We start from the raw sequence: 26552 nt of genomic DNA, 5'->3' as shown, positions 1-26552 counted from the left end.
CCTCGTTTTTGTCAGAACGGACTATTGTAATGCCCTCCTTCTCAATGCACAGGAAAAGGTCCTTAATAGGCTTCAGTTAGTACAAAATGCCTCAGCCAGAATCTTACTGAGCATTCCCAAGTTCACCTCAATTACTCCTTACATCCGACAACTTCACTGGCTCCCTGTCAGGAGCCGTCCAAAATTTAAGGCACTGTGCATTGCCTATAAAGCCATTCACAACTCAGGCCCGCAGTTTCTCAAAGACGCCCTCCGTCCGCTCAAAAACCCCAGAACCCTTCGTTCATCTTCAGCTCATCTGCTCAAAGTCCAACGCACAAGGAAAGCTAACTGGGGTGACAGATGCTTTGTGATCTCCACAGCCAGACTATGGAATTCACTACCGATCACCATCAAAACTGCCCCAACTCTCCTCAGCTTCAGGAAGAAATTAAAAACCTGGCTGTTCCCACATTAAGATCTGCCATAGCCATCGACTGTTCAGTCAGCGCTGAGACACCCCTGGCTATTTGCGTGCTATAAAAATTGCCTAACCATAAACACAACAACTAGGATGTATCGAAGCTCCCGGTATTTATAGTAAAATTTGACCAAAAAAACCATCCGGCCATGGGTTTTGCAAGTTGCTCTGCCTGTTGAAGCAGAGAAATCCATTGAAAGGGGATGTCCACAAGTATCTAGATGGTCAATGTATCCTGAGGTGATGGAGGAGAGACCCAATAGTTTTCTGCAGGCCTTTTTGAGATTGACATGGCCGTATATTGTTTCTCTCCTCTATCGAGGATTTCTGGCACTAATCTAAATGATATGTTTGAGGTGCACAGCCAGTAAAGTAGCTGACTAGATTTTCTTCAAATTTGTGGACTCCGTGAATAGAAGTGCTCTGGTGGGCCTCGTCCAAGCAAGTTGGCAAAGCGTGCTTAGAGAGACACCACTTGGGTATTTCTTTTCAAGGTGAAGAATCTGAGTCTCTAGGGTAGTCATTTCTTGGTGCTTTTCTCATTCTTGACTACAAATCAGGGATGTGGCCTAGCAAGTCACCATGGCTGTCCCCACAGACAAAAGAATGCTAGTGGAAGAAACTGAGCCCTGATTGGTTTCAAAGTATGTCCTGATCTCTTTTCCCAAGCGATCTGAGTATTTGGCTATCAACTAAGAACAAGCTGTTAAGCCACCAGATTGGCCTACAGCTTCTGGTGGGGTCCCCATGTGGAGAAAACCTGGAGAGTGATTGGAGATGCTTTGTGGAAGAATCTCCCCTGCTGTTGTATGGAGGACATCTGTAGCAAGTAGCAACTGCAGGTTAATGAGAGAAAGGGTTTTGTGGACCGCTGATGCATGTTTATATTTTTTATCACGAGTTACCATAATCTCCACACATCGCAGAGTCCTCGGGAGGTCATCCAAGACTTAGTGCTATATATGCAGTGTGCTGTAGGCCCACATGGAGTTGTATTCAGGATTGGGGACTGCATTGAAATCCCTCCCCCAATGATGGTCTTCCGGTATGGAGTGTTATGAGCCTCAATGTACTCCAAAATATGCCTAGGTGGCTGCATGACCTTTACCTACATTTGTCCTACCTTGCTCTACATACCGGCTTTGGTGCTGACCTTTTGCCTAGTTATTTCCCAAATAAATGTTGTGTAGTTTTCTCTGAAAACTAGCCTAATTAATTATGCATGAGGATTCTTAGCATCATATATTAATCCCCTACCTAGGACATACACAGCAGGGTTACAATCTTCTGTATAATAACTTTGAACAAAAGTCACCTCTACCGTCATCCTTGGACAATAGGCGCACAGTACCATGATATAACTAGATAAAACCCTTGAGACTACCTTTTGGGTATATAAGACACACATCTTCACTGGGCAAACCAGAAGAGAAGCTTCCATGCTAACACAAGACAGTGAGATTGCTGCCCGCAGAAACTCCAGCAAGCAGCGGTCTGACATCCAAGGGGTGTCCAATTCGAGATCAAGATGGGGGCCTTCATTATTTCCCATCAGGTAATGAGGTGGGCTCTTTCCTAGGGGGATTCTTGACTTTACACCTACATACATTCTAGGTACACTTAGGTACACTTAGCTAGGGTTTGAATCTTAGGAATATGCATGATTACTGCCATATGTCTATATGCCTGCATATCACTGTTTTTAGCACCATGGTAGAATTCTACCTTTTATTCACTATGTTGGTGCTTGTAATTGTATATATCTGTTTCTGTCTAATGGTTGTCGCAGCACACGTAGTTTATACTAGAACGATACTGGTTCAATAAATGCTTATTGAAAACGTCTCCATTGTTTATTCCGTGTATCTCTCTGAGACGAAGTGAGCATCAGTGATTGAGCGAAAAGTACAGTACTGTTTTCACAATCCCTGAAGGATCATGTTCGATAGTTGCCAGAAAATATTCTCTCCTTGATAAGGTTAGGGGTCACATAGTGGCACCAGGAGCTAGCTGGTCTAAAGGCTAACATATCCTTTGGGGGTGTCTGGAATCAGTCTGGACACCAATCCCTTAGTTTATGTTGTCTAAACCCGGAGATCCTATATAATATTAGGAACTACATGACAGGAGTCCCAGGACTAGTGCAAAGCATTCTTCCAAGGTCTTTTTGGATGACTGTGTTGGAATATAAACACAACGGTGATTGTAATAGGAGCCCCCAGGTTGGCTTCTATGTCCAGGAATCTGCCCTGTGGGTCAGCATGTATCTTTGTGAGTGCCACGGGAAAGGACCTACGTAGGAGTATTGCCACCCCTTTCGAGAAGCCTACGTGGAACACTCAGTCATAGCCAAAACATCATAAACAAGCACTTGCAGTGCAATAGGTCTCGCATTTGCGAGAGTTTGAGCTATTGACATTGTAAATGACAATGCCTTTGATTTATGTGTTCACAAAATCCTGCAAGTGGTGCATAAACACCGCCTGCAGGTTTAGTAAACACATAAATAAAAGGCGTTATCATTTACAATGCCAATAGCTCAAACTCTCGCAAATACGAGACCTACTGCATTGAAAATGCTTGTTCTATTTAGAAAGATGGAATTCCTAGCCTCTTGTGACCAGCTGCAGTGTGTGCTCAACCTGCTGTACTGTTAAAATTCCAGCCTACCATTAGCCCATACCACGTTGGAGCAACCTTGCATTCTTTGACTGAACCTGACTATTTCATACCTTCCATCCCAATGACTCCAGGATTTTTTCTTTTAAACTTTTTAGGGTGGAGTGCGATAAATGGTTGCACCTTTATAGTACCACATATTTTGTTGGTGCATAATGACATTAAAACGTAGCCTTCACCAAGCACTTATTGACAGTCCTATGCAGTAACAAATGTAACCATTACCAGAATTTAAAACTGTCTACTTACCTTGTAAGGATGAAAAGCAGTTTTGCACATGGCTAGCTTTCGCACACATACTTGGCAGGCTTGATAGATGTCTGCAACTTGTGCATTAACCACTAAGCTATGTTATCACCTAAACGTCTAAGAGCTGATATTGCATAAATATATTCTACTCAATGGCAATACTATTTTGTCAACTTAATTAGGAATGTCTTCAGATAATGTAGGGTATTTAGTAAGCACGTTACAGGGCGGCAAGTGGTATTGGGGTAAGGGAGGAGGGAATGTGAAGTGGAAGCAGCGCTGCAGTATGGAGAGGGGGAAAGGAAATAAACATGCAGGAAAACAGTGCTCCAATTTAATCATTAAGTCACCTACTTTAGCATGTAGCTGCCGCCCTTTGCTTTTGACACGCTGTGGGTGTCTTTGTCCTGCGTTTCAATGCCACTGCGCAGCAGGGAGTCTTAGTTCCTGGCTTCTACACTTCTGAAATGCTTAGGATCCGAAATGAGCCCTCAGGCAGCTAAGTCAGTCTGGGGTTTGTGTAGAGTGATAAGCTACAATGGAACCTTAGCCTGTTGTCCTAAGCAAGGGAGGCCTCTCCTTGCAGCAGGCAAGAGAGCACAGATGTGTTGAAAATGAAACAGAGTGTACGAGGTAGGGCAGAATTAAAGCTTTTACATGTGTGCCTGCTCGTCCCCTGCTTTTTTAGGTCGAGCCTTGACAGCGCATGCGCTGCCTGCAAGACCTCTTGTAAGTACTATACCGAGGGGAAATTCCGCCTGTGCTTACCACTGGCTGATTCCTGCGTGGGTCTTCTTTGGTTGCTCCTCATTTGTTGTCACTGCCGATTTATCACTTCCATTTTGGACCCAGGAGCACCGGCCAACTATAGTCCCCTTACACTGTAGCTGCTTAATTGTCCCATTGTGGACTACTTCAATAAAGCAGAAGCTTCTAAAAATTGCGACGCTGGAAGATGCAGCCTGTCTATGCTTCCGTTGTCTGTGCTGCCTGACAGAGCTCTGCTGGCGACACTGCCTTGTACAACCCTCTTCCCCCTCCACCGCTTTTCCAAGCTCACCCTATATAATTTGATTTTTTCATTTTTCCCAGCGCTCCATGCCTTGCTTTAACTCTTATAAAAGCGGCACACGCCTTGCCTCATAATCTGGCATGGAGAGTGCGCCGTCAATGCGGGCTCGCTGAACAATAGGGATATCCTGCATGTCTAATTACTAATAATAGTGTCAGTCTTTCTATTTTTTCACTTTACCGAAGACTGCTTTACCTAATTTTACGACCCGGGAGCATTCTAATAGGCTGCATGCTGGGTCAAGAGGGGCGTCCCCGTGCTGCTGCCCACCCTGCTCATTGCCTCCTAGATGGGGAGGGGGTTGCGTTTTTATTGTGGGTGTTCCCTCTTTGTGCTGACAAACATCAGTCCCACACTTTTGTTTGCTACACCTCCCCGGTACTCCTGGTTCCATAGCCTGCATCCTCATTGCAAAAGACTGGGCGATTACAGAACGCGGGACTCCCCGCCTCACTCCACTTTGGATGCTATTTCCACCTCTCGGGAGCATTCCTCTTGCCACCCCAACCTCGCCGCTGCACTCCTGGCAGCCAAGGCGCCAGCATCGGTGCTGCTGTTTACTGGTCTCACTCACTTGAGGCAGGTCGCTCTGTAATATGAAAGCCAACACATGCTGCGTGCCCCTCCGAGTCAGCAAAACATTTCAGGTTGCATTTTTTTTATTTTTCTTTGTCACTTGCATGTTCATGGGGGCGGGGGGCACATATACATTTTCATGTGGGGCATGGTGCAAAAAGGTCTCGCATTTCCGCGGTTTTGAGCTATTGCCACAGTAAATGACAATGCCTTTTATTTATGTGTTTGTTTTTAAAACAAATAAAAGGCATTGTCATTTACGGTGCTGATAGCTGAAACTTGTGTAAATGCGAGACCTTTTGTATTGCTAATGCTTGGTTTTTACTCTGATTTAAAAGCTCTGCAGCTGCAAAGGATATCTCTTACCTAAAACACGTAAGTATTTTAATGACTGTTTCTGGCTGAAATTTCTGAGCTTTTACCATTTGTGTTTTTATCCACATATTATTTTAAATCGATTCACCGTTGAACCCCAATAACTAACCACCTGCAGTATATTTCAAATAACATGCTCCCAGTTTTACCGACTTCAGGTTGTTGAATGCTGATGTGTCCCTGAAGGTTACATAATGATTTCTGTGCCAGGGGCATCTTTTCTTTTATACCACGAAATAAGGATATGCGAAAGAGGTTGCACACTTATCTCTGTTGAAAGTGTTTTAACCCACTAAGCTGACAGCCAGGGTTACACACAGGTCTCTACAGCAGGCCCATCAATGAAGACATTTCACAGCATCCAGTCGAATAAACTACAGCTTATGCACACATCGATGTGTCCAAAACAGTGCAGCAGGTGCATTTTCACATATTAACAGTATAGGAATCCATAAACTGGAAGTCACGTACAAACAGACACACACACACACACACACAGACACAAACAATCTGCATCCGACTAACCCACTGATCTATCTGTCCTACCAAAATTCAAACATATATCAGAACAATTTATGTCATAGTCGATAACTTAGACGTGTGTGGCGGCTACAGCAATCCACAAAATAATTCCAGCACGATTCTATTCTGCAACAGTAAGTCACGCACAAGTCTCTGCATCAGCTACTTTCAGCCACTGAGTCACACGTCAGGGTACCGCACATGTGGTCAGGAAGATGTTTGCAGCGGAGTTCTTTGCTGTTTCTGCCTTTCATTTGTCTTAGTTCTCTCTGCCTACCTCTTTTGCCAGTGCCCTTTTCACTGCTCATCACTCTCTCCCACCTAAAACACTATTTATGTCACTCTTCTTTCTTTGGTAATATTCTCCTGTACAGTCCCTTCTATTTGTTGATGCTTAGTTCTTTCTTTCTTCCTTCAGTGTAGGCTAGTGAATGTAGAAAGTGACAGAGATTAAATCGCCTAGGAATTGTATTTAAGGAGTTAACCTGCGTTCTAGGAATGCTCATGGCAGTGGGGCTTTACGCCCCAAAAAACAATGATTTGCAAAACCAGTAGACCTTGCTTTAATGTAGAACCGCATTTTAACGGTGGCATTCACAAATATGCACAAACTGTGCCATATCTCTTAATTCTCTGCCGCAATTTTTATTCCCATGTCTCTGTTTGCAGGCTTTAGAACATTAACACCTGACAAATCGAATTTTCCAAAGCCTTTTTTAATTTACCCTTTTAAAATGCCCTTCAGCCATGTTGGAACGTTAAATTAAACAAGCATTTGCAATGCATTAGGTCTCGCATTTACGCGAGTTAGAGCTATTAGCATTGTAAATGAGCATGTCCTTTATTTATATTTTAGTTTTTAAAACATAAATAAAAGGCACACATACACATGCATCAATGTTGGCTTGTGCGATTCCTTAATTGCGATTTTTAAGGAATCGCAATTAAGGAATCGCAAAAGCCTATGCATGTAGAAATCACTTAAAAAATAGCGATTTCTAAACATTCCTTAATTGCGACTCGCAAATTGCGAATCACAATTAAGGAATACCTCCCCATTCATTCCTATGGGCCTAGAGGCCCATAGGAATGAATGGGAAGACATTCTCAATTTGCGATTCTCAATTAGAGAATCGCAAATTGAGCATGGAATTTCAAGGGTGCCAGGGTGTCAAAAAGACACCCTGTTGCACCCCCTGAAATTGATCTGTGCACATATGTTGCGCACACACATGCCCTAAGGGTATGTGTGTGCGCAACATGAAACTTTGAAAAAGGCACAAAAGTGCATTTTTCAAAGTTTTTGCAAATTACTCCTAACCCTCCTCCACCTGCCTCTCTTACATGTCTCTCCTAACCCTCCCTGTCTGCCTCTCTTACACCATCTCTCTTAACCCTCCCCTGTCTGCCTCTTTTACACCATCTCTCCTAACCCTCCTCCTCCTGCCTCTCTTACATGTCTCTCCTGACCCTTCCTGTCTGCTGCTCTTACACCATCTCTCCTGACCCTCCCCTGCCTGCCTCTCTTACACCATCTCTCCTAGCCACCTCCACCTGCCTCTCTTACATGTCTCTCCTGACCCTCCCACCCTGCCTCTCTTACACCATCTCACCTAACTCTCCCCTGCCTGCCTCTCTTACACCATTTCTCCTAGCCACCTCCGCCTGCCTCTCTCCCACATCTCTCCTAACCCTCCCCGTCTGCCTCTCTTACACATCTCTCCTAACCCTCCCCGTCTGCCTCTCTTACACATCACTCCAAAGCCTACCTGCCTGCTTCTCTTAGTATTTCTCTCCTAACCTTCCCACCTCCTCTCTTAGTCCATCTCTCCTAAACCTCCCCGCCTGCCTCTCTTACACCACCTCTCCTAACCCTTCCCACCTGCCTCTCTTACTCATCTTTCCTAACAATCCCCCACCTGCCGCTCTTACACCATTTGTCCTAGCCACCTCCGCCTGCCTCTCTTACACATTTCTCCTAACCCTCCCGCCTGCCTCTCTTACACATTTCTCCTAACCCTCCCGCCTGCCTTTCTTACACATCTCTCCTAATCCTCCTCGCTTGCCTCTGTCTTCATATCTTGTATCGCTCTCCCTCCTTACATCTGTTTTATCCCACATGCACTTCACACCCTTTCTCTCTTTAGGTCTTTTCATGTATCCCTTTTCCACTTTCCTCTCCTCCCATCTCTTTCATCCCTTTCCCCTCTCACTCTCTCCTAGGTCATCTTATGTTTCCCTCCCAACATATTCCCTTTCCTCCCATCTCTTGCATCCCTTTCCTACTTCCCGCCTTATATTTCTCTCTCATAGGCCACCTCATGCAATTTACTTCATCTTCGACCATCTCTTTCAGCCCTCTCCAAAACCTCTAATTTTTTGTCTGCCTCATGGACCATCTCATGTTTCCTTCTCCTCCCTACCTCTCCGACCGTCTATTGTCTGTATGACAGAGGCACACATGGCTAACCCACACATGCCTCTACCACGCAACCAACTTGTCTTAACCACGTTATTTCTTGGTATAGGGGTATGCGTGGCTAGGCTAGCGGCCCCCCTACCCCGCCCTAAACTACTAACTCTCTACCTGCCCGCCCTGCCCTGAGGTGCTAATACCAGACCCCCTTCCAACCTCCATGCTGTCCCTAACCCTTAACAAACACTACATACCGACCCCCTTCACTCCCTTGCGGTGTCCCTAAAACTAGCCCAAGCCCTTCCTCTGCCCTCAAGCCTAAAACCCAACCCCCTATTTTAAACAAACATTGGCATAGCCAATAGGTCTCACCTTTGGGACCTTATAAATGTTTAGCCATGCAACAGTTGATGTTGTTGCACCAAGGATATTGTGCTGGATAACTAAACACTTATAAGGTCCCAAAGGCGAGACCTATTGGCTATACCAATGCTTGTTAAACTTGGTAACACTGTTTGGGCACTGGTTGCACCCCATTAGTACCAATTTAACACCCAAATTTAGCAGTGGGAAACAGAAAGTTGACTATACCAGCTTTTCAAATGGCCTTCCCACATGCAGCAAGACGTGTTGCTACATTTTTAGAAACTTTTGAACAAGTTGAGATAGAAAGCAATCTTGTTGTTAAAATCTGTAGATTATGCAGCAGATGATGGAGTACGTGGCAGATGCGTAAAATGCATAATTCTGCAGAAGTCGCCGCTGCTGCACAATCGCATAATTCCGGTAGCCCTGCCAAACATGCAGCATCAGACTGGGAAAGAAAATAGGCCCAGCACCAAAATAAAAAATGCCCCCATTAGTGAGTTAGTTAGCTAGAAAAATGTCCAGTGTTTGCAAACTAGGGCAGTTTTAAACTTTTAAAGATATGCTGTGTAAGTTTTTTGTAAGGTATGGAAGACTGCACTGATTTGAGCTTGGTGCAGGCAATGTTTGCTTTAATATAAAAAAAAAATAGTAAAAACAGCTCACCGGACCATAAAGCAGGTCAACAACTAGCCAAAGAAAATGGCCAACATACTGACCTGACAGCAGGGCTTTAAGTGGGATGAAAAAAAACTGGGGGTGTCTTTCAAAGGGGCATTGCTGATGTAATTAAGGGTGTGGCTTAAAAACATGTAAGCTACATAAATCTGTGCTTAGCATAGTGCCCCGCCCAACTGGTATTTTGCTGCCTCTGTCATTGCCTCCAGATAAATATTGCAACAAGTAAAATTACACCTATAACAAGCCAGGACTATTGGCTTTGTCAGTGGGTATTAGCTGCATAAGATGAATAAGCAACTTCTACGGCTTCCTTGTATATAATATTGAAAATGCCGCTGTTCTGATATGATGAGACTGTGAAAGAACTATAACGAGTCTCTTTGAAGAATCATTGATGGTAGCAGAGGGTGGCACTGTTGCAGAGTTGAGATTTGTTTTTTCACTCTGAGGGTGAGGGTAGAAATGGAGAGCGGGCCAATCTCATCACCTGCTTTTCAGAACTTTCATTCATTGTGCAGACACTGGCTCAATGTATTTTCAGGCGAACTTAAGGACATGAATATAGGGCCCCTTTTAAATGTCCATTTTAATTCACTACGGAGTCTGAGACTTGAGAGACCCAGCAGACTTTAAACCCTGCTGCATCCACTTTTACATGCTGATTCTTTTCCTCTGCGTGCACCTCTTGTCTCAATGCCCCTCCTCACGGGGGAGGAGGGGCATACCTATCTGCCCCTCATCCCCCGCACTCTATTCAGTGTGTCTTAACCCTTTAATCCCCCTCTCTGCTCTCTTTCAACTTATCCTAGGTGAGCAGTTTCCATTGTGATGCCCCGTTTTATCTTTTGTTCTGCGCCCAGCAGGATATTCTGCTTTTCATTGATACAGGGGCAGGGCAACCTTCACAGGCAAGGGCACTTCAGTGAACTGTCTATTGCAGTCATCAACGTGCAGATGCAGCCATTAGGCCCACAGAAACAGGCCTGCAGGGGAGATTGTTCAAACTGAGAAACTATGAACTCTTAGGCGGTCCTGAGTAAGAGATCCTATGACTGATGAGTACTCAAAACAACAGTGATTAAAAATCTCAATATTTAGGCTAAGTGTACTAAAATCATCTGTGTTTTTATGCTGGGCATGAGGAGTACCTAGTTATTGTTACCGGAATGTTGCAGGAGACTGGCAACAATACTTATTCCAGGCGCCCGACGGAGGCAGGACAGGGCGGGAGAGCAGGGTAATTGGGATTCAGAAATCTTGGCGGGCCAATTTAACTTACAGCCGTAATAGTCTGGCCAAGCTCGCCTAGCAACCGACTGTGGTGACGACTTAGTGGCAAGTGAGAGTGTTGTCTTGCGAGTCCAACGTTATAGAGGTTTTTCTTGATGGGGACGTATTCCATGTTTGATCTTATGTGGGCCTAATGAGATAGGGGGTATGTAACGTTGAGGTTGAAGGTGCTTTGTGCTGGAGAGTCTCGAGAGCTGGCTTTAGCTGCGTTGCAAAGTCGAATAGCTTAGCCTGGTTCGGGGTGCTGGCAGATAAAGTTCGGGCAGGGAATGATGAATAAAAGCGACATTGCCCATGATCTACTGGCCTGGCTTCTCTATCAGCATGCTAGTGGAGTATTAATGGCATCAAGAAATGTATGAGTTTGCACACGCAGGCTCATGAAACAGAGAACATATTAAAACAAATACCATACATAACATCTTACAGTCCAGCAGGGGTTAACGGTAAGGTTGAGTTTCTTAACCTTTTATTCACTTTGGTCAGGAATTTAACCAACCCAAACATTATTTGGTAATGGGCGTTATTCAGTAGGAAGTCAACAGCTGGCTGTATTGTCCGGGACTCTTGTTTTATCAATAAGTGGCGAAGAAGCTATAATTTCTAAGCTGTTCCCCAATAGATGCCCAATTTACACAACACACAAAATGCTTGAACACTCACCTTTCTTTGTCCATATGCATTAAATATTTGTTTGAACGTATATACCTGGTGTACTAAAGGTTTGTAATAATAGGACCCTTTTTTTATTTTTTTTATTTCAGGCATTGATTTGTCAAAAAAATAAATCTCTTTTCTGATGAGCTGTGTACGGATTTTTATTAGAAATTAAATTATCTGTTAAACATTTTCGTTTGGGATTACATTTTTTTATTTTTTGTTATTAAGCCAACAAAATCAACAAGCCTTTAAATTACATTCATAAATATGAAAACCAACGTAATCACTGGGAGAGAGCAGAGATAAAAAAAAAAACCCCAAGAAATATATATAGAGATGAGTTACTGTAACTATTCTACTAACGCGCCCCAGATCTTGATGCCCAGCCGGCGTTTCTGAGGGCCCTTAAAAGCATAGAGACTATATTCCAAATTACATATGGCATATAATTTGCCCTTCATATTTCAAAAGATGTTGGCTCTTTATCCCTCCATAATGTTGAAATACACAATGTTGCAATCACCACAGATATAAATATAAAATATCTAAATGTATACATCCCCTGTAAATCTATTTCTTCCTCTACTACTCCGAGTAACATCACAGTTGGGGTAATGTTCTAATAAATTCAAAAAAGGATTGATGTATAGGGCAAATAATAAAGGGGGATAGGGACACCCTTGTCGAGTGCCTCTTGATATTTTAACAAAATTAGACTCTAGTCCTGTCGCATTTATTTTTGCCTTAGGTGAGCGGTACATGGTTTGTAAAGCTTGTATAAAGCCATGTCCAAATCCTTACCTCTGCATCGTGGTCCATAAAAACTCCCAGGAGACACGGTCAAATGCTTTCTCCACGTCGAGTAGAACCACACCGCACGGAGCTTTTAATACTGTAGCAATATCCAATATGATAACTACCCGACTGACATGGTTGACCGTGCCTCTTCCTGGTATGAACCCATGCTGCAGAGCAGAAACTATAGGAGTTATAACACGAGACAGCCGAGTTGCTAATATTTTTGCGTATATCTTCCCATTGCAATTTAATAATGAGGTGGGTCGATACGATCCCGGCAGTAGAGGAGGTTTATCTTTTTTTAGAAAAATAACTATGCTTGCTTCATCCCATGATGCTGGAGCAGAGCTTCTCTGAGCCTCTCGAAACACCGTCGGCATATCTATTTGTAGTTCCCTCAACATTTTTTAATAGAACTCCAATGGAATTTTATCAGGCCCAGCAGCTTTCCCAGACGCTAGTGATCTGACTGCCTCTTCTAGTTCTTCCTGGGTTATGGGCTTTTCCAAATACTTACTATCGTCTGCGCTTAATACCTTCCTATATGAATCTATGAAAACATTTGAAGATGTGCCTTGACGCGTATAATCTTCTGTATATAAGTGCTCATAAAACATTTGAAAAGCTTTAAGGATTTCAGCTGGTGTTTCCACCGTGTTTCCATTTGGATCTTTAATTAATGTAATAGCACCTCTTGTTTCTTTTTGCCTTATTTTTTTTTATCCAAGCACTTACCTGTCTTCTCCCCATACTCATAGCATTCTTTCCTGTATGCTTGATATTTACTAGCATTATCTTTGGCTCACTTCTCATTTATCTTAGCCTTACACTACGCTATCTCAGTTTGTGCTTGTAAGCTGTCTGCTTTCTCTCTTAAATTGCGTGTTAAAGTACACTCTGCTTGCCCAAGATTGTTGTATAGTCCCTGAATCAGCTGTCTCTGTTGTTTCTGGGCATATAATCCAAAGCTAAGAATGTCCCCTCTAAGTGTAGCTTTAGTGCGTCCCACACAATACAACTATTAGCTGATTCCGATTATGTCAAGAAATTCTTTTACATGTGAAATGGGGCTTGTTTCTGCCCCAACCAAACGCGCAGTGTGAAAATGATTTGTTGGCAATCGTGTATACATAGTTAATCCAGTTTTTAACGTAAATTCTTATTCCATATTTTTCAATTTGTCATCATTTTTCTCCAATTTAGTCCCCCACATGGAATCTAAAAACACCATTTCCAAATTTCCTTCATCAGGGGTCACTGTAAATACAATAAAATAACCATTTACTATTTGCACTTGTTAACATCATGTTTCAGTTGTTATTGTGAAATTAATGTGCAATCCCTCACCATGAACGTGATTAGTACAGCCCTGCAATTATCACTAACTTCAGTAATCCGCTCATCAGATGTGTTCCTACGTTCTTCCCCCTTCCGAGTGATTCGTTCACAAAATGTTTTCCATCTGTTTCTCCACCCCATTAACCTCATGAAATTGTTTTAACCATTGTCGTATGTGGGTAACAAATTGGTCATTTAGCAACAATTTACGAGCAAATTAGAAGCTCCCCCTTGTTCGAATTACTCCTGACATTTTGATTATTAATACAAGTAGATTATGATCCGAGGTAATTCGGGGAAAAACCTGTATATATGCGTCAGCTAACAGCATTTTAGTAACAAGGGCTACTCTATAGGCAAGAGAGTGGAAGGAGGCAAGATCGCGGCCGCTGGTGTGGCCGAGTGAGCTCCGTTACTGACCGTCCCCATACCCCTATGATTTACTTTTAAAACTCTGAAAAATTTTCTCCCCCAGTCTTTACCAGCATTTAACAGCTGTCACTGGTGAGGCGCACAAAAAAGCTGTGCTAAACAAAACCGGCAGAGACCCCCGATGCTGTGGAAATACTCAAGTATCGGTGCTAGTGGATCTTGGACCTCTGAACTCCATTTTTGCACCGGCTGCTTCCCCGGCCCTGAAGTGGTTTCTGCACGAGCTTGGACAGCAGGTGTGCGAAGTTGGGGCCGGAGATGCTTCCAAAGGGTGCCCGTGACAGCAAACGAGCTGGGGGTGCTCTGCTGTGATAGTGGCTAAGCAGCAGCAAACAGAGAACGCCCAAACAACTCCAGAAAAACAAAGACAGGTAGCGGCTACACAAGACCCAGGAAGTAGCCTGCTACCGGCTAATACAACTAATATTCGATCCACAAAAATGGTTACCCCTGCTATCTTTCTTATTGGCTCAAAAACAAACCCCACATCTCTGAAGAGGCTATGACTGTGGCAGCAATTAGTGTATTGAAAGAGCTGGATGTGGGACCTCAACAGGAAGAGAGCGGGGCGGGCATAGAGTCCCCTGAAGGCAATGTGGAGGTGGTAAAAGAGCAAGGACGGAGACAAGAACGGCAGTGGGGTACCGGTGAGATTGAAGATACTCTTACTATCACTTATCCGCGTATTCGTACAACACCAGTTAATGAGGATCTATTGGTCCATGATCTCAGCTCTAGCTCACAGGTGGCTGAGCATGGAACAAATCTGGTTAGGTTGGATGGTAATGAAGAGACAATTGATTTGACTGATACGACCGAAAATAGTGGAGATGCTCAGCAGCTGAAAGACTTGCATAACCCACATGAAGCCTCTGAAAAGGACTCAGGGGAGCCTTTTTACTCACTGTCTGATCATACTAACTCATCGGGGGATGAGTCTATACAGATGTCGGATGGCTCGCCCAGCTCACTTGGAAGAAGATGTAGTGAGACTAGCAGCCTGCATCAAGAGGAGGAGACCCCCAGGAACTGGGCTAAGACACCCGGTGTGGGTACAATATCCAAGAAAGTAACCAGAAGGGGGATAGGTCTGTACCTTTATCTAATCCGACACACAGTGAACTGCCTAAGGATATGCAACAAGATCAGTCTAACACAACAGGTGCTATACAAGAGATCTCCCTGGCAGTAATCTACGAACCTATAATGTCGTACAGGGAAGAAACTCGACTAGAGAGCCAGAAAACACAGGGGGCGTGCCGAAAACTACAAAATTCACTGCGCCGCTGGCAAAGACCTTCTCGGAGTTTGCTGAGCGAATAACGAAAGCGGAGAATTGGATCTCCTCTCTTGAAGGCCAAATGAACACCCAGAAGACAGCAACTGAGGACTTAATAGCACAGCAGGTTGATATGACCTGGAAACCGGAGGACATGGAAAATAGACTTCGACAAAACAACTTGAGAATTTTAGGAATCCCTGAAGGGAAAGAGGGCTCAGATCCACGGAAATTTGTTGTAGGACTGCTTGTAGAAGCATTTCTGGAATTGACACACTGGTCATGTGATAGCAAGGTTCAACTGGCCCATCGGTTCCCTTTTCTGCAAAAAACTAACTATGATACTACTAAAGCTACTCAACCTAGAGCAATTTTGATAGCTCTATCCAACTTTTTGTCTAGACAGGCCTTATATGACCTGGCTAGGCCAGACAGGAAGAGAAGGGGGGATGGATTTGAATTCTTTGTGCACCCTGACTACTGCCACCAAACAGTGGAAAAGAGATGGCAATTTCGGCAATTAATTTCATCCTTTCAAGGTGAAGGTGCCCAGGTGTTCCTATTGAATCCTGCGAAACCTAAAGTCATTCATAAGGACACAACAAAGTTTTTTACATCTGTCATGAAAGCCAAAGAGTACTTGCATAGTATTTAGTCTCAATTTTATAATATAAATGCAGTGTCACTATATGATGTTATATTAGCAGTTAGCTCAGACAATATCAAGGTTAACATGATAATGGCCTTGTATTTTATGTGGCTGTATTTACTATTGATTATTCGCCATTTCTTTTATTTTATTTTTGTGTCTATATCTTACGAAATACATCACAAGTGATTAGTGAGGATGGTGGTATATAGAGAGAGGGGGAAAACTTGAGGGGGAAGGGGAGCAGTCAGTGCTGGACAGGGCTCACCATCACTCAAGACTTCGGTCTTGCAGCCTCCACGGGTAGGTGGCTGAGGGGGGTCTCTATGGGCAGAGGAGACCAAGAGGGAGGGATGGGTGGGGTAGTGGGGCAGAGGGTGGCTGTCGGGGGGGAACAGGGGGTTTAAAAATGGGGGACAAAAGCCAATAAATGAAGATACGCACATTTTTAGAGAGAGGTGATGGGTTTGTTAGAATTAAGAAGAAAAAGCAAATGATGAGCTCACTTTCCGTATGCACATTAAATGTTCGGGGCTTTAATGAGAGGTCTAAACAACAAAGGGTAGCACAGGAAATTAGAAATATATCCCCTGACTTGATATGTCTTCAGGAGACCCATATTCCTTGGGTTAAATCTAAGGTGCTTATGGAACTTGGGTATGAAACTCTGGCCAGCACATCGCAAGGGACTACCACCAGAGGGGTGGCCGTCATGACTAAAAATAATAATATAAAGGCTGGGAAATGTTTAGCAGATAAATATGGGCACTGGGTAATTGTGGAATGTGTAATAGCCAGTAAAAACTTCACGGTATGATCAGAATTTGGATCTAATCATGATGAAGCTCAAATACTGGAGTACTTAAACTCCGAATTAGCATCATGGGTATCTCCTCTAATATTTTGTGGGGATCTGAATATCCAGCTGGGAGATGTTGTTAAGGGGGCTTCTGGAGATAAATATGTAGGGCGAAAGTCTAAGGTCTACAAAGCTCTACAACAGTTATTATATGAGTATGGATTAGAAGATGCATGGTCCAGACTGCAGCAGTCAGAGCCAGGGTATACTTATTTTTCTTATCCCCATCAGAAGTTAGCAAGACTTGACTATTTCCTTGTTATTAAAACGCTGTTAACTGTCGTTTGGGATTTAAAGTGATAATGGTTTGTTAGGAAAAAAATGTAATCAATTGAGACTCTACCCAGAAAGGTATTTTTAGATATTAGTCTCATTGTTTGACTGACAGAAATTAACTAAAAGATTCCTGGTAGCTGTCAATGGGCTTTACCACTGCGGATTTCTTCCCCACCTACACAAAAAAATCCACATTAGTAAATTCCTAACAAAGGAATAGAAAGTCAACATTGCAAGGTGTGTTTTGCTTTGTAAGTCTGTGATCGCTCAAAAACGTGTACATTTGTGGGTTTTTCCAAACTCCGGTCTGAAATTTACTCCATCCAATGGCTTTAATTACTCCTTTTTCGGGACGGGAAGTAGAACGGATCACTCCCAGATTTGGGGGTGTAGAGGAATGGCTTTCACCATGTGGACATTTTTTGATCCATGTGGAGAGAAAGAGTAAAAAGTGGATTTATCCAGAGCCCACATTTTTGTAGATTTCTGGAATAGGGAATAGGAGCCTGTGGGATATGTCGCATCACATTTCCAGTAGGATGCCTTGAAATCTGCACCTGGCACATCTTTCCCGACGCACTACTGTTAATGTCTGCTAATTGAAAAAATCTTAAGGGACTCCCTCCGCAACTGAATTATTAATTTTTTTTCATTACTCTGACTTTTTTTTTTTACCAAACCATAATAAAATACTCGATTGGGATACACCAGAATTCGGACAATCTCCATTCTTTTTTATTTATTTTTTTATTTCTCAAAGTATTCACAAAGTACTTCAAGAAATCTGCGACGGTCTCTACGTTCAGTGGTATTCTAACTCAACTATACATCGGTGCTGAACTGTGATGCAAAAATGTATCTGCACCTTTGCAATTTAGTTGTTTTTTTGGTTTGACCGTGAAAAAATATTTTCCTCCGCCATTATTTTGGGGAGTGTTTTGTTCCCGTTCTCGCATTGAAAACGCAATTATTCCAGCTCTTTCATTGGAGTACATTTACAATTCAGGCGTTGTCAGGCTGTGAAACTACAAGTAAATTGTTGCAAATACCAACAAACATGAGTTAATGGGTGTTCACAAAGTTTTACAGTTGAATGCCTCCAAATCTGCCCGTTGGCTCACTGGGAAATTTCGCCATGCTAACGTTATTTTCATTTAAGCAAATTCCATTTGCAAGGAAAATCAACAACTCCTGATTTGTTCAATTAGGAATCTGATTTTTCTGTGCAATTTTTAAGTGCCCTTCTTTTCGAAGTCCAAGACAGAGTTTGCCTATAGTGCCCAGTTGGGCGCCACATCCAAATCTGGGACATGCATCCCATACACAGAAATCAGTCTTTTGCGCTTGTGCTGTCGAAGGTAGCACACCACCAGATGAGTGTGAGGTAAAGAGGGGCAGAAGAGCTAGTGAACCTGCTGGTTGTGTTTGTGTGCGTGCAAGCTTTACAGTCCTTGTCAAATACGTTCCCACAAAGGTGGATGCAGTCACAACTTGACCAGGTGCATGGTGCATAGGAGAAGACTCTGCTCATGTTGCTCCGTCAGCAATTGTGCAGTAACAGAACTTTCTCTTTTGTGAAGGCTTTCCCATATCCAGAAGATGCATTACAGGAACTATTAAATGTCCATCACCTCCTGGGTTATGCCCATTCAGTGAATTCCCGCAGGGAATCCTTGCAGGTTTTCATGCCTTTATAAAAGCAGCAAGTGGACAGGATTTGCCATGGGTTCTTGGCCTTATCCAAATGAGAGAATAATATATTTTGAATAAACTTTGCTGCAAGAACAAACACGCACATTGCATTCCATAAAAAACCAATGGAGGTTTTTATTTTTTACAGGGTTTTTATTTTGATCCTCTGGTCCCTGGCAATCTGTCTGTAAATACTGTGCTTGTATTGTTTCAATCGTGACTTCTGTGTAGTCGTGATAGGTGGTGCAACATCTTTGACTAGCAATTGCTCTAGCCCGGATTCAATTCGCACATTGTGGCCTTGCTTTACATTCTTTTTCATCTTGTAGATAAATTTAGAAAGATGATATAGCTGCCAGAATGGGAGCAGCTGCCAGACTTAGAAATGGTCCTTCAGTTATTACAAACTTCAAAACAAATCTTCTCAGTGTCTGTACTGGAAAGAATCCTTGTTGTTGATGGTAGACAAGCCAGTACCTGGAATGCTATTTACAACAAGGGGTGGTGAGGGACAGAGTCTCTGAATTAAACAGAATACTCTCACCCAGTCAAGAGATCAGGGCTAGATCCAACACCGTTTTTTAGCTCACTGCACCATCCCAGTTTCAGAACCTGGCTGTATGCAAATTAGTCTGTTCCTGTCCCAGTGCATGATGGGAACAGGGCAAACCAAACTACAAAAGCCAATTCTTACACTGGGAAGGAAACAAGCTACCGGGGACCGGTTTCTGGCATTTCAGCCTCTTCGGCCCGGCTTGCTTGAATCCTGATGGTGCAATGAGCAAGGGACTCACATCTGAGTATACCCTTCCACGCTTAGGGTGGACAAAAATATTTACAACAAGGGGTGGTGAGGGACAGAGTCTCTGAATTAAACAGAATACTCTCACCCAGTCAAGAGATCAGGGCTAGATCCAACACCGTTTTTTAGCTCACTGCACCATCCCAGTTTCAGAACCTGGCTGTATGCAAATTAGTCTGTTCCTGTCCCAGTGCATGATGGGAACAGGGCAAACCAAACTACAAAAGCCAATTCTTACACTGGGAAGGAAACAAGCTACCGGGGACCGGTTTCTGGCATTTCAGCCTCTTCGGCCCGGCTTGCTTGAATCCTGATGGTGCAATGAGCAAGGGACTCACATCTGAGTATACCCTTCCACGCTTAGGGTGGACAAAAATATTTACAACAAGGGGTGGTGAGGGACAGAGTCTCTGAATTAAACAGAATACTCTCACCCAGTCAAGAGATCAGGGCTAGATCCAACACCGTTTTTTAGCTCACTGCACCATCCCAGTTTCAGAACCTGGCTGTATGCAAATTAGTCTGTTCCTGTCCCAGTGCATGATGGGAACAGGGCAAACCAAACTACAAAAGCCAATTCTTACACTGGGAAGGAAACAAGCTACCGGGGACCGGTTTCTGGCATTTCAGCCTCTTCGGCCCGGCTTGCTTGAATCCTGATGGTGCAATGAGCAAGGGACTCACATCTGAGTATACCCTTCCACGCTTAGGGTGGACAAAAATATTTACAACAAGGGGTGGTGAGGGACAGAGTCTCTGAATTAAACAGAATACTCTCACCCAGTCAAGAGATCAGGGCTAGATCCAACACCGTTTTTTAGCTCACTGCACCATCCCAGTTTCAGAACCTGGCTGTATGCAAATTAGTCTGTTCCTGTCCCAGTGCATGATGGGAACAGGGCAAACCAAACTACAAAAGCCAATTCTTACACTGGGAAGGAAACAAGCTACCGGGGACCGGTTTCTGGCATTTCAGCCTCTTCGGCCCGGCTTGCTTGAATCCTGATGGTGCAATGAGCAAGGGACTCACATCTGAGTATACCCTTCCACGCTTAGGGTGGACAAAAATATTTACAACAAGGGGTGGTGAGGGACAGAGTCTCTGAATTAAACAGAATACTCTCACCCAGTCAAGAGATCAGGGCTAGATCCAACACCGTTTTTTAGCTCACTGCACCATCCCAGTTTCAGAACCTGGCTGTATGCAAATTAGTCTGTTCCTGTCCCAGTGCATGATGGGAACAGGGCAAACCAAACTACAAAAGCCAATTCTTACACTGGGAAGGAAACAAGCTACCGGGGACCGGTTTCTGGCATTTCAGCCTCTTCGGCCCGGCTTGCTTGAATCCTGATGGTGCAATGAGCAAGGGACTCACATCTGAGTATACCCTTCCACGCTTAGGGTGGACAAAAATATTTACAACAAGGGGTGGTGAGGGACAGAGTCTCTGAATTAAACAGAATACTCTCACCCAGTCAAGAGATCAGGGCTAGATCCAACACCGTTTTTTAGCTCACTGCACCATCCCAGTTTCAGAACCTGGCTGTATGCAAATTAGTCTGTTCCTGTCCCAGTGCATGATGGGAACAGGGCAAACCAAACTACAAAAGCCAATTCTTACACTGGGAAGGAAACAAGCTACCGGGGACCGGTTTCTGGCATTTCAGCCTCTTCGGCCCGGCTTGCTTGAATCCTGATGGTGCAATGAGCAAGGGACTCACATCTGAGTATACCCTTCCACGCTTAGGGTGGACAAAAATATTTACAACAAGGGGTGGTGAGGGACAGAGTCTCTGAATTAAACAGAATACTCTCACCCAGTCAAGAGATCAGGGCTAGATCCAACACCGTTTTTTAGCTCACTGCACCATCCCAGTTTCAGAACCTGGCTGTATGCAAATTAGTCTGTTCCTGTCCCAGTGCATGATGGGAACAGGGCAAACCAAACTACAAAAGCCAATTCTTACACTGGGAAGGAAACAAGCTACCGGGGACCGGTTTCTGGCATTTCAGCCTCTTCGGCCCGGCTTGCTTGAATCCTGATGGTGCAATGAGCAAGGGACTCACATCTGAGTATACCCTTGCACGCTTAGGGTGGACAAAAATATTTACAACAAGGGGTGGTGAGGGACAGAGTCTCTGAATTAAACAGAATACTCTCACCCAGTCAAGAGATCAGGGCTAGATCCAACACCGTTTTTTAGCTCACTGCACCATCCCAGTTTCAGAACCTGGCTGTATGCAAATTAGTCTGTTCCTGTCCCAGTGCATGATGGGAACAGGTCCCCGGTAGCTTGTCTCCTTTCTGGTGAAGAATTGGCTTGGTAGTTTAGTCTGCCCTGTTCCCATGATGCACTGGGCCAGGGACAGACTGATTTGCATATAGCCAGGTTCTGAGCTGGGATGGGGCAGTGAGATAAATAACGGTGATGGATCAAGCCCTGATCTTTGGACTGGGTAAGAGTGGTCTGTTTAACTCAGACACTCTGTTCATCACCACCCCCGTTTCTAATTCGTTTTTGGCCACTATAGGTGTGGCAGGGTATACTCAGACATGAGTCCCTTTCTCACTGCTCCATCAGGATTCAAGCAAGCCGGGCCGAAGAAGGCTGAAATGCCAGAAACCGGTCCCCGGTAGCTTGTCTCCTTTCTGGTGAAGAATTGGCTTGGTAGTTTAGTCTGCCCTGTTCCCATGATGCACTGGGCCAGGGACAGACTGATTTGCATATAGCCAGGTTCTGAGCTGGGATGGGGCAGTGAGATAAATAACGGTGATGGATCAAGCCCTGATCTTTGGACTGGGTAAGAGTGGTCTGTTTAACTCAGACACTCTGTTCATCACCACCCCCGTTTCTAATTCGTTTTTGGCCACTATAGGTGTGGCAGGGTATACTCAGACATGAGTCCCTTTCTCACTGCTCCATCAGGATTCAAGCAAGCCGGGCCAAAGAAGGCTGAAATGCCAGAAACCGGTCCCCGGTAGCTTGTCTCCTTTCTGGTGAAGAATTGGCTTGGTAGTTTAGTCTGCCCTGTTCCCATGATGCACTGGGCCAGGGACAGACTGATTTGCATATAGCCAGGTTCTGAGCTGGGATGGGGCAGTGAGATAAATAACGGTGATGGATCAAGCCCTGATCTTTGGACTGGGTAAGAGTGGTCTGTTTAACTCAGACACTCTGTTCATCACCACCCCCGTTTCTAATTCGTTTTTGGCCACTATAGGTGTGGCAGGGTATACTCAGACATGAGTCCCTTTCTCACTGCTCCATCAGGATTCAAGCAAGCCGGGCCGAAGAAGGCTGAAATGCCAGAAACCGGTCCCCGGTAGCTTGTCTCCTTTCTGGTGAAGAATTGGCTTGGTAGTTTAGTCTGCCCTGTTCCCATGATGCACTGGGCCAGGGACAGACTGATTTGCATATAGCCAGGTTCTGAGCTGGGATGGGGCAGTGAGATAAATAACGGTGATGGATCAAGCCCTGATCTTTGGACTGGGTAAGAGTGGTCTGCTCAATTCAGACACTCTGTTCATCACCACCCCCGTTTCTAATTCAGTACCTGGAATGCTGGCACTATGCAGCACTGTGTATGTTGGTAGAGCCTTGATTTATGAGGTGCCACTTCTTTAACACTTTTTCAATAAGTATTGCAGCCCTCCTACTGTACATCTGAACGATTGGGGAACACTAACTTCACTCTGTATGTAACTATATATTTGTATACATAGTCATCAATTAATGTATTTTATTTTTCCCTAGGGTCTACTACCATTCCCACAGGAGATGTACAGCCAAGGAAGATTCATAAGTGGATATAATGAGGTATGGTTTTTGCATGTTAATAGAAAGGAAATGTTTCAGGCTTAAAGAATGAGACAAACCATAGATTGGATAGAACAATTAAGATGCTATTTATCTTGTTAAACACAAATGCTCATTCAAGTAGAACCCTGATCAAGAAAGAAATCTGGCCTAAAGAATATGGGAGGAGTCTAGTGGCTACACCTATTTAGGCAACTTTGCATAAAGAACATTAAATATTGCTTCGTAAGCAACTTCATAACATGCTCTTCACTGGGGGGGACGACATTAATCATTAGTTTATCCCTAGGACGAGTCGTGTACCAGCTGATCTGGAATAATTTTCAGAGGCCGCTGTTCAAAAACCCAATAAGTTCCAATGGTTTTAGATCTGTTGCAGACCTTCTCTTTAGAAGCAACTTTTTATATAAAGTAGTGACTAACAAACTAGCACCAGGCTTCCAGTTTAAGATTGTGAAATTTGTAGCTAGGTTAAGTGTTCATACTGCTAGTTGATTTGCCTATTTTCTAAAATGTACTTTTGGGACACAACAGAAATGTTCAAAGAACCACTGACTTCAATATTTCTCTTTGGTGGACACCAGGACAAAACAACCTACAGTACTAGTCCGATGCCGATGAAGCCCACATTGCTTTTAACAGAACAGGTTTTTAAATCATAAACTAAAACACTCTTGAGGTGCCATTACAAAGTCTAAATCTAGGGCGAACATGATCCACCATAGGTCAATTAGATTAAAACAGAGGGTCTTTTGGTATAGACCAAGCACTGGTTGCAAAGTACCAATCCTGTGGGAACAATGCCCACATTGTTTGGTCAAACCAGGCCTCCAAATACAAAGTTAAAAACCCTAGTGTCAGACTGGAACACCATCTCTCTCAGCAGGTCATGCTATTTCATCTAGTGTGCATCAAGCAAAGCATAAGGTAAATCGCACATGGGGTCATAGGATGGGCAAGTCCTTAGCCAGTGGCCAGATTATAGGAATGCCCCTAATTTAGGGAGAAAAAATACATACTTCAGAAATCCAAAACATGGGGTTGTCTTGCAACTGACCTAAAAAGAAAAAGGACACCTTTCAACCACTATGAACGTCCCCCATTGGCCCTCTGTGGAGGCAAGATTACATTATATATGCCCCTGCTTTTTACATACGTTCATGACCAGCATCATCCCATAATATCCTATAGATAAGATTAAACCCTACAAACCAATGTAGACTTTTTCTATTTTTCCATCTGAAAGTACTTGTCCCAAGCAACCTGTAGGTGCACTGCCAGAGGTGTGAGAGTTTGAAGATTTTGCTTTGTTTTAAGTTCCTCCCACTTTGACATTGAGAGTGTAGCCATGCGCTTAGAGACAATGTAATCATTCTAATTGCCTAATAAATGTTCTTAATAATAGTAATGTAATATATGGGAGTTTGCAATCTCTGCATAAAAGCCCATTCGAATTTATTTATTCCAGTCCAGTTGTGACATCTCTAGGCTTCTGTAATAAAGAAATGGCGTAGCTGCTGGACTGTAATAAGTTATTAGAGCGGATCTGAGCCACAACATTCTTTTTTAATCTGATTCCAACATAGCTTTGCAAAAAGTATTAACAGCTTTTTAGTGTATTTAATTTTGGTGTTTTCATTCTACTTTTATTCTTCATGTGCGCAATTAACATGAAAGAGCAAGACACTAAGGATTTTACTGGTTTGCAGATAGGGTGGTGTTGTGACCATGTATTATAAGGAACAACATACCCTGTGCCATACATTAAAAGGATATTGCAATTTATCTCCGAGTTCCTTTAAAGGAACTCCGCCTTTGGCCTTGATCCTCAATGGTACATGACCTCCTTGGTGACTTGCAATATTCTTATCATTTACAGCAGGCAGTACTGTATCAGCTATTCGCAGGTTGAACAGTGCTATGATATATCTATAAAGGGCGCCACCCTACATTTTATATTGTTTCAATGAGGCTTTGCTTATTACATTGAGCATGGGGGACAAACAAGAATGGTCAGATGAAAACATTTGTGAGATTTCACCTTTATTTTCACTGTGTTTGTTAGCGACATAAGCTTAATAAAACATTCTGAATCACAGATGTTACCTAACCAGACTCTCAATGCCATCAGTAATACATTATTTGCTTCATTAGTAGTAAAGCGAGACAGAAAGAGAAGCACTGGGTAGACCCTAAGCATAAGCACGCTGCTGGTTGGCAGTATGAGATCTTTGAAGCTGTTATTCTTTAAGTACTTGTGAGTGTGTATGTAGTTTGTAAGTAGGGTAATCGTGTAATTGCCTTTTGCACTTTTATGTGTGAGAATGTCATCTCCTTTTTGGACGCTGTCATATATAACGATGATTTTAATAATTTTTAGAATGGTAACCCTTTTCAGCCTTTTCTAATTCTTTTGGTGGTCCATATTTGTTTCAAGTAAACAAAAAAAAAGTGATGGATGGAATGCTTGAATTAATCTCAGCCTCTGGTAATTACTCAGAGACACGTCCCCAGTCTATGGTTGTCTTGAGCGGCATGGTAATTGAAGAACAATAGACTAGAATGCGGCTCGAGTGATTGCAAGTGGCTGAGATTAGTTCAAGCATTCCATCCATCACCTTGTTATTGCCATTGATGTCCTAAGTCTGATGAGTATGCCTGGACGTTGGTCACACGGTCACATTGCTGTAGGCCTCAAGCTACACCCCACTGGCAGTTCAGGGCGGACTATTCCAAGAGAGTCGGTACTAATTTGCACTGATTTGAATTATTCTCAGCCACTGATAATTACTTGGGCTTCATCACAGTTCATCGTTGTCTAGCGTGGCATGGTGGTCAAAAAATAATGGACTGGAATGCGGCCCAAGTTATTGCCAGTGGCTGAGATTAATTCAAGCATTCCATTCATCACCTTATTGTTGAATATTTGTTTTAAAGCTGCAGTTTGTGTTCCAGAGCCTGGCTTTTCCAGTTGAAAGGCTACATATTTCTTTTTATTACCAACTTACAGTTTTTTTGTTCAATAAAACGCAGATGACCTACTTGAATTTAACCTTGAAGTAAAGTAATTTAGGTGTATAAAGTTTTCAAACCGTTTTAGAACTAAACAATGTTTTCAATAGACCCCCAAATATTCAGGCCAATTGTACAGAGAAGGTGTGTTTCGTCAGGTTATGTCATTTTACATGCGAGGACGTGCATGTGCCAGTCCTGTCTTGCTGCTAGTGTGTGCGTCTTTTAATTAAATAATGTGGGCCCCGCT

At 43.4% G+C, this 26552-nt stretch overlaps 1 protein-coding gene across 1 annotated transcript in view; it reads left to right on the top strand.

The window, feature by feature from the left end:
• LOC147659411 (uncharacterized) overlaps positions 1–26552 on the top strand; it is a 186541-nt gene that overhangs the window by 18761 nt on the left and 141228 nt on the right. The window contains exon 4 of the mRNA XM_086951763.1: positions 23228–23290. Coding sequence (XP_086807889.1) covers positions 23228–23290 — 63 coding nt within the window. The remainder of the gene's footprint in view (positions 1–23227; positions 23291–26552) is intronic.

Source organism: Lissotriton vulgaris, unplaced genomic scaffold, assembly GCF_964263255.1.
Source record: "Lissotriton vulgaris unplaced genomic scaffold, aLisVul1.2 SCAFFOLD_3625, whole genome shotgun sequence".
Taxonomy (NCBI): Eukaryota; Metazoa; Chordata; class Amphibia; order Caudata; family Salamandridae; genus Lissotriton; species Lissotriton vulgaris.
The sequence above is the reverse complement of the archived record's forward strand: the minus strand, read 5'-3'. Positions and strand labels throughout refer to the sequence as shown.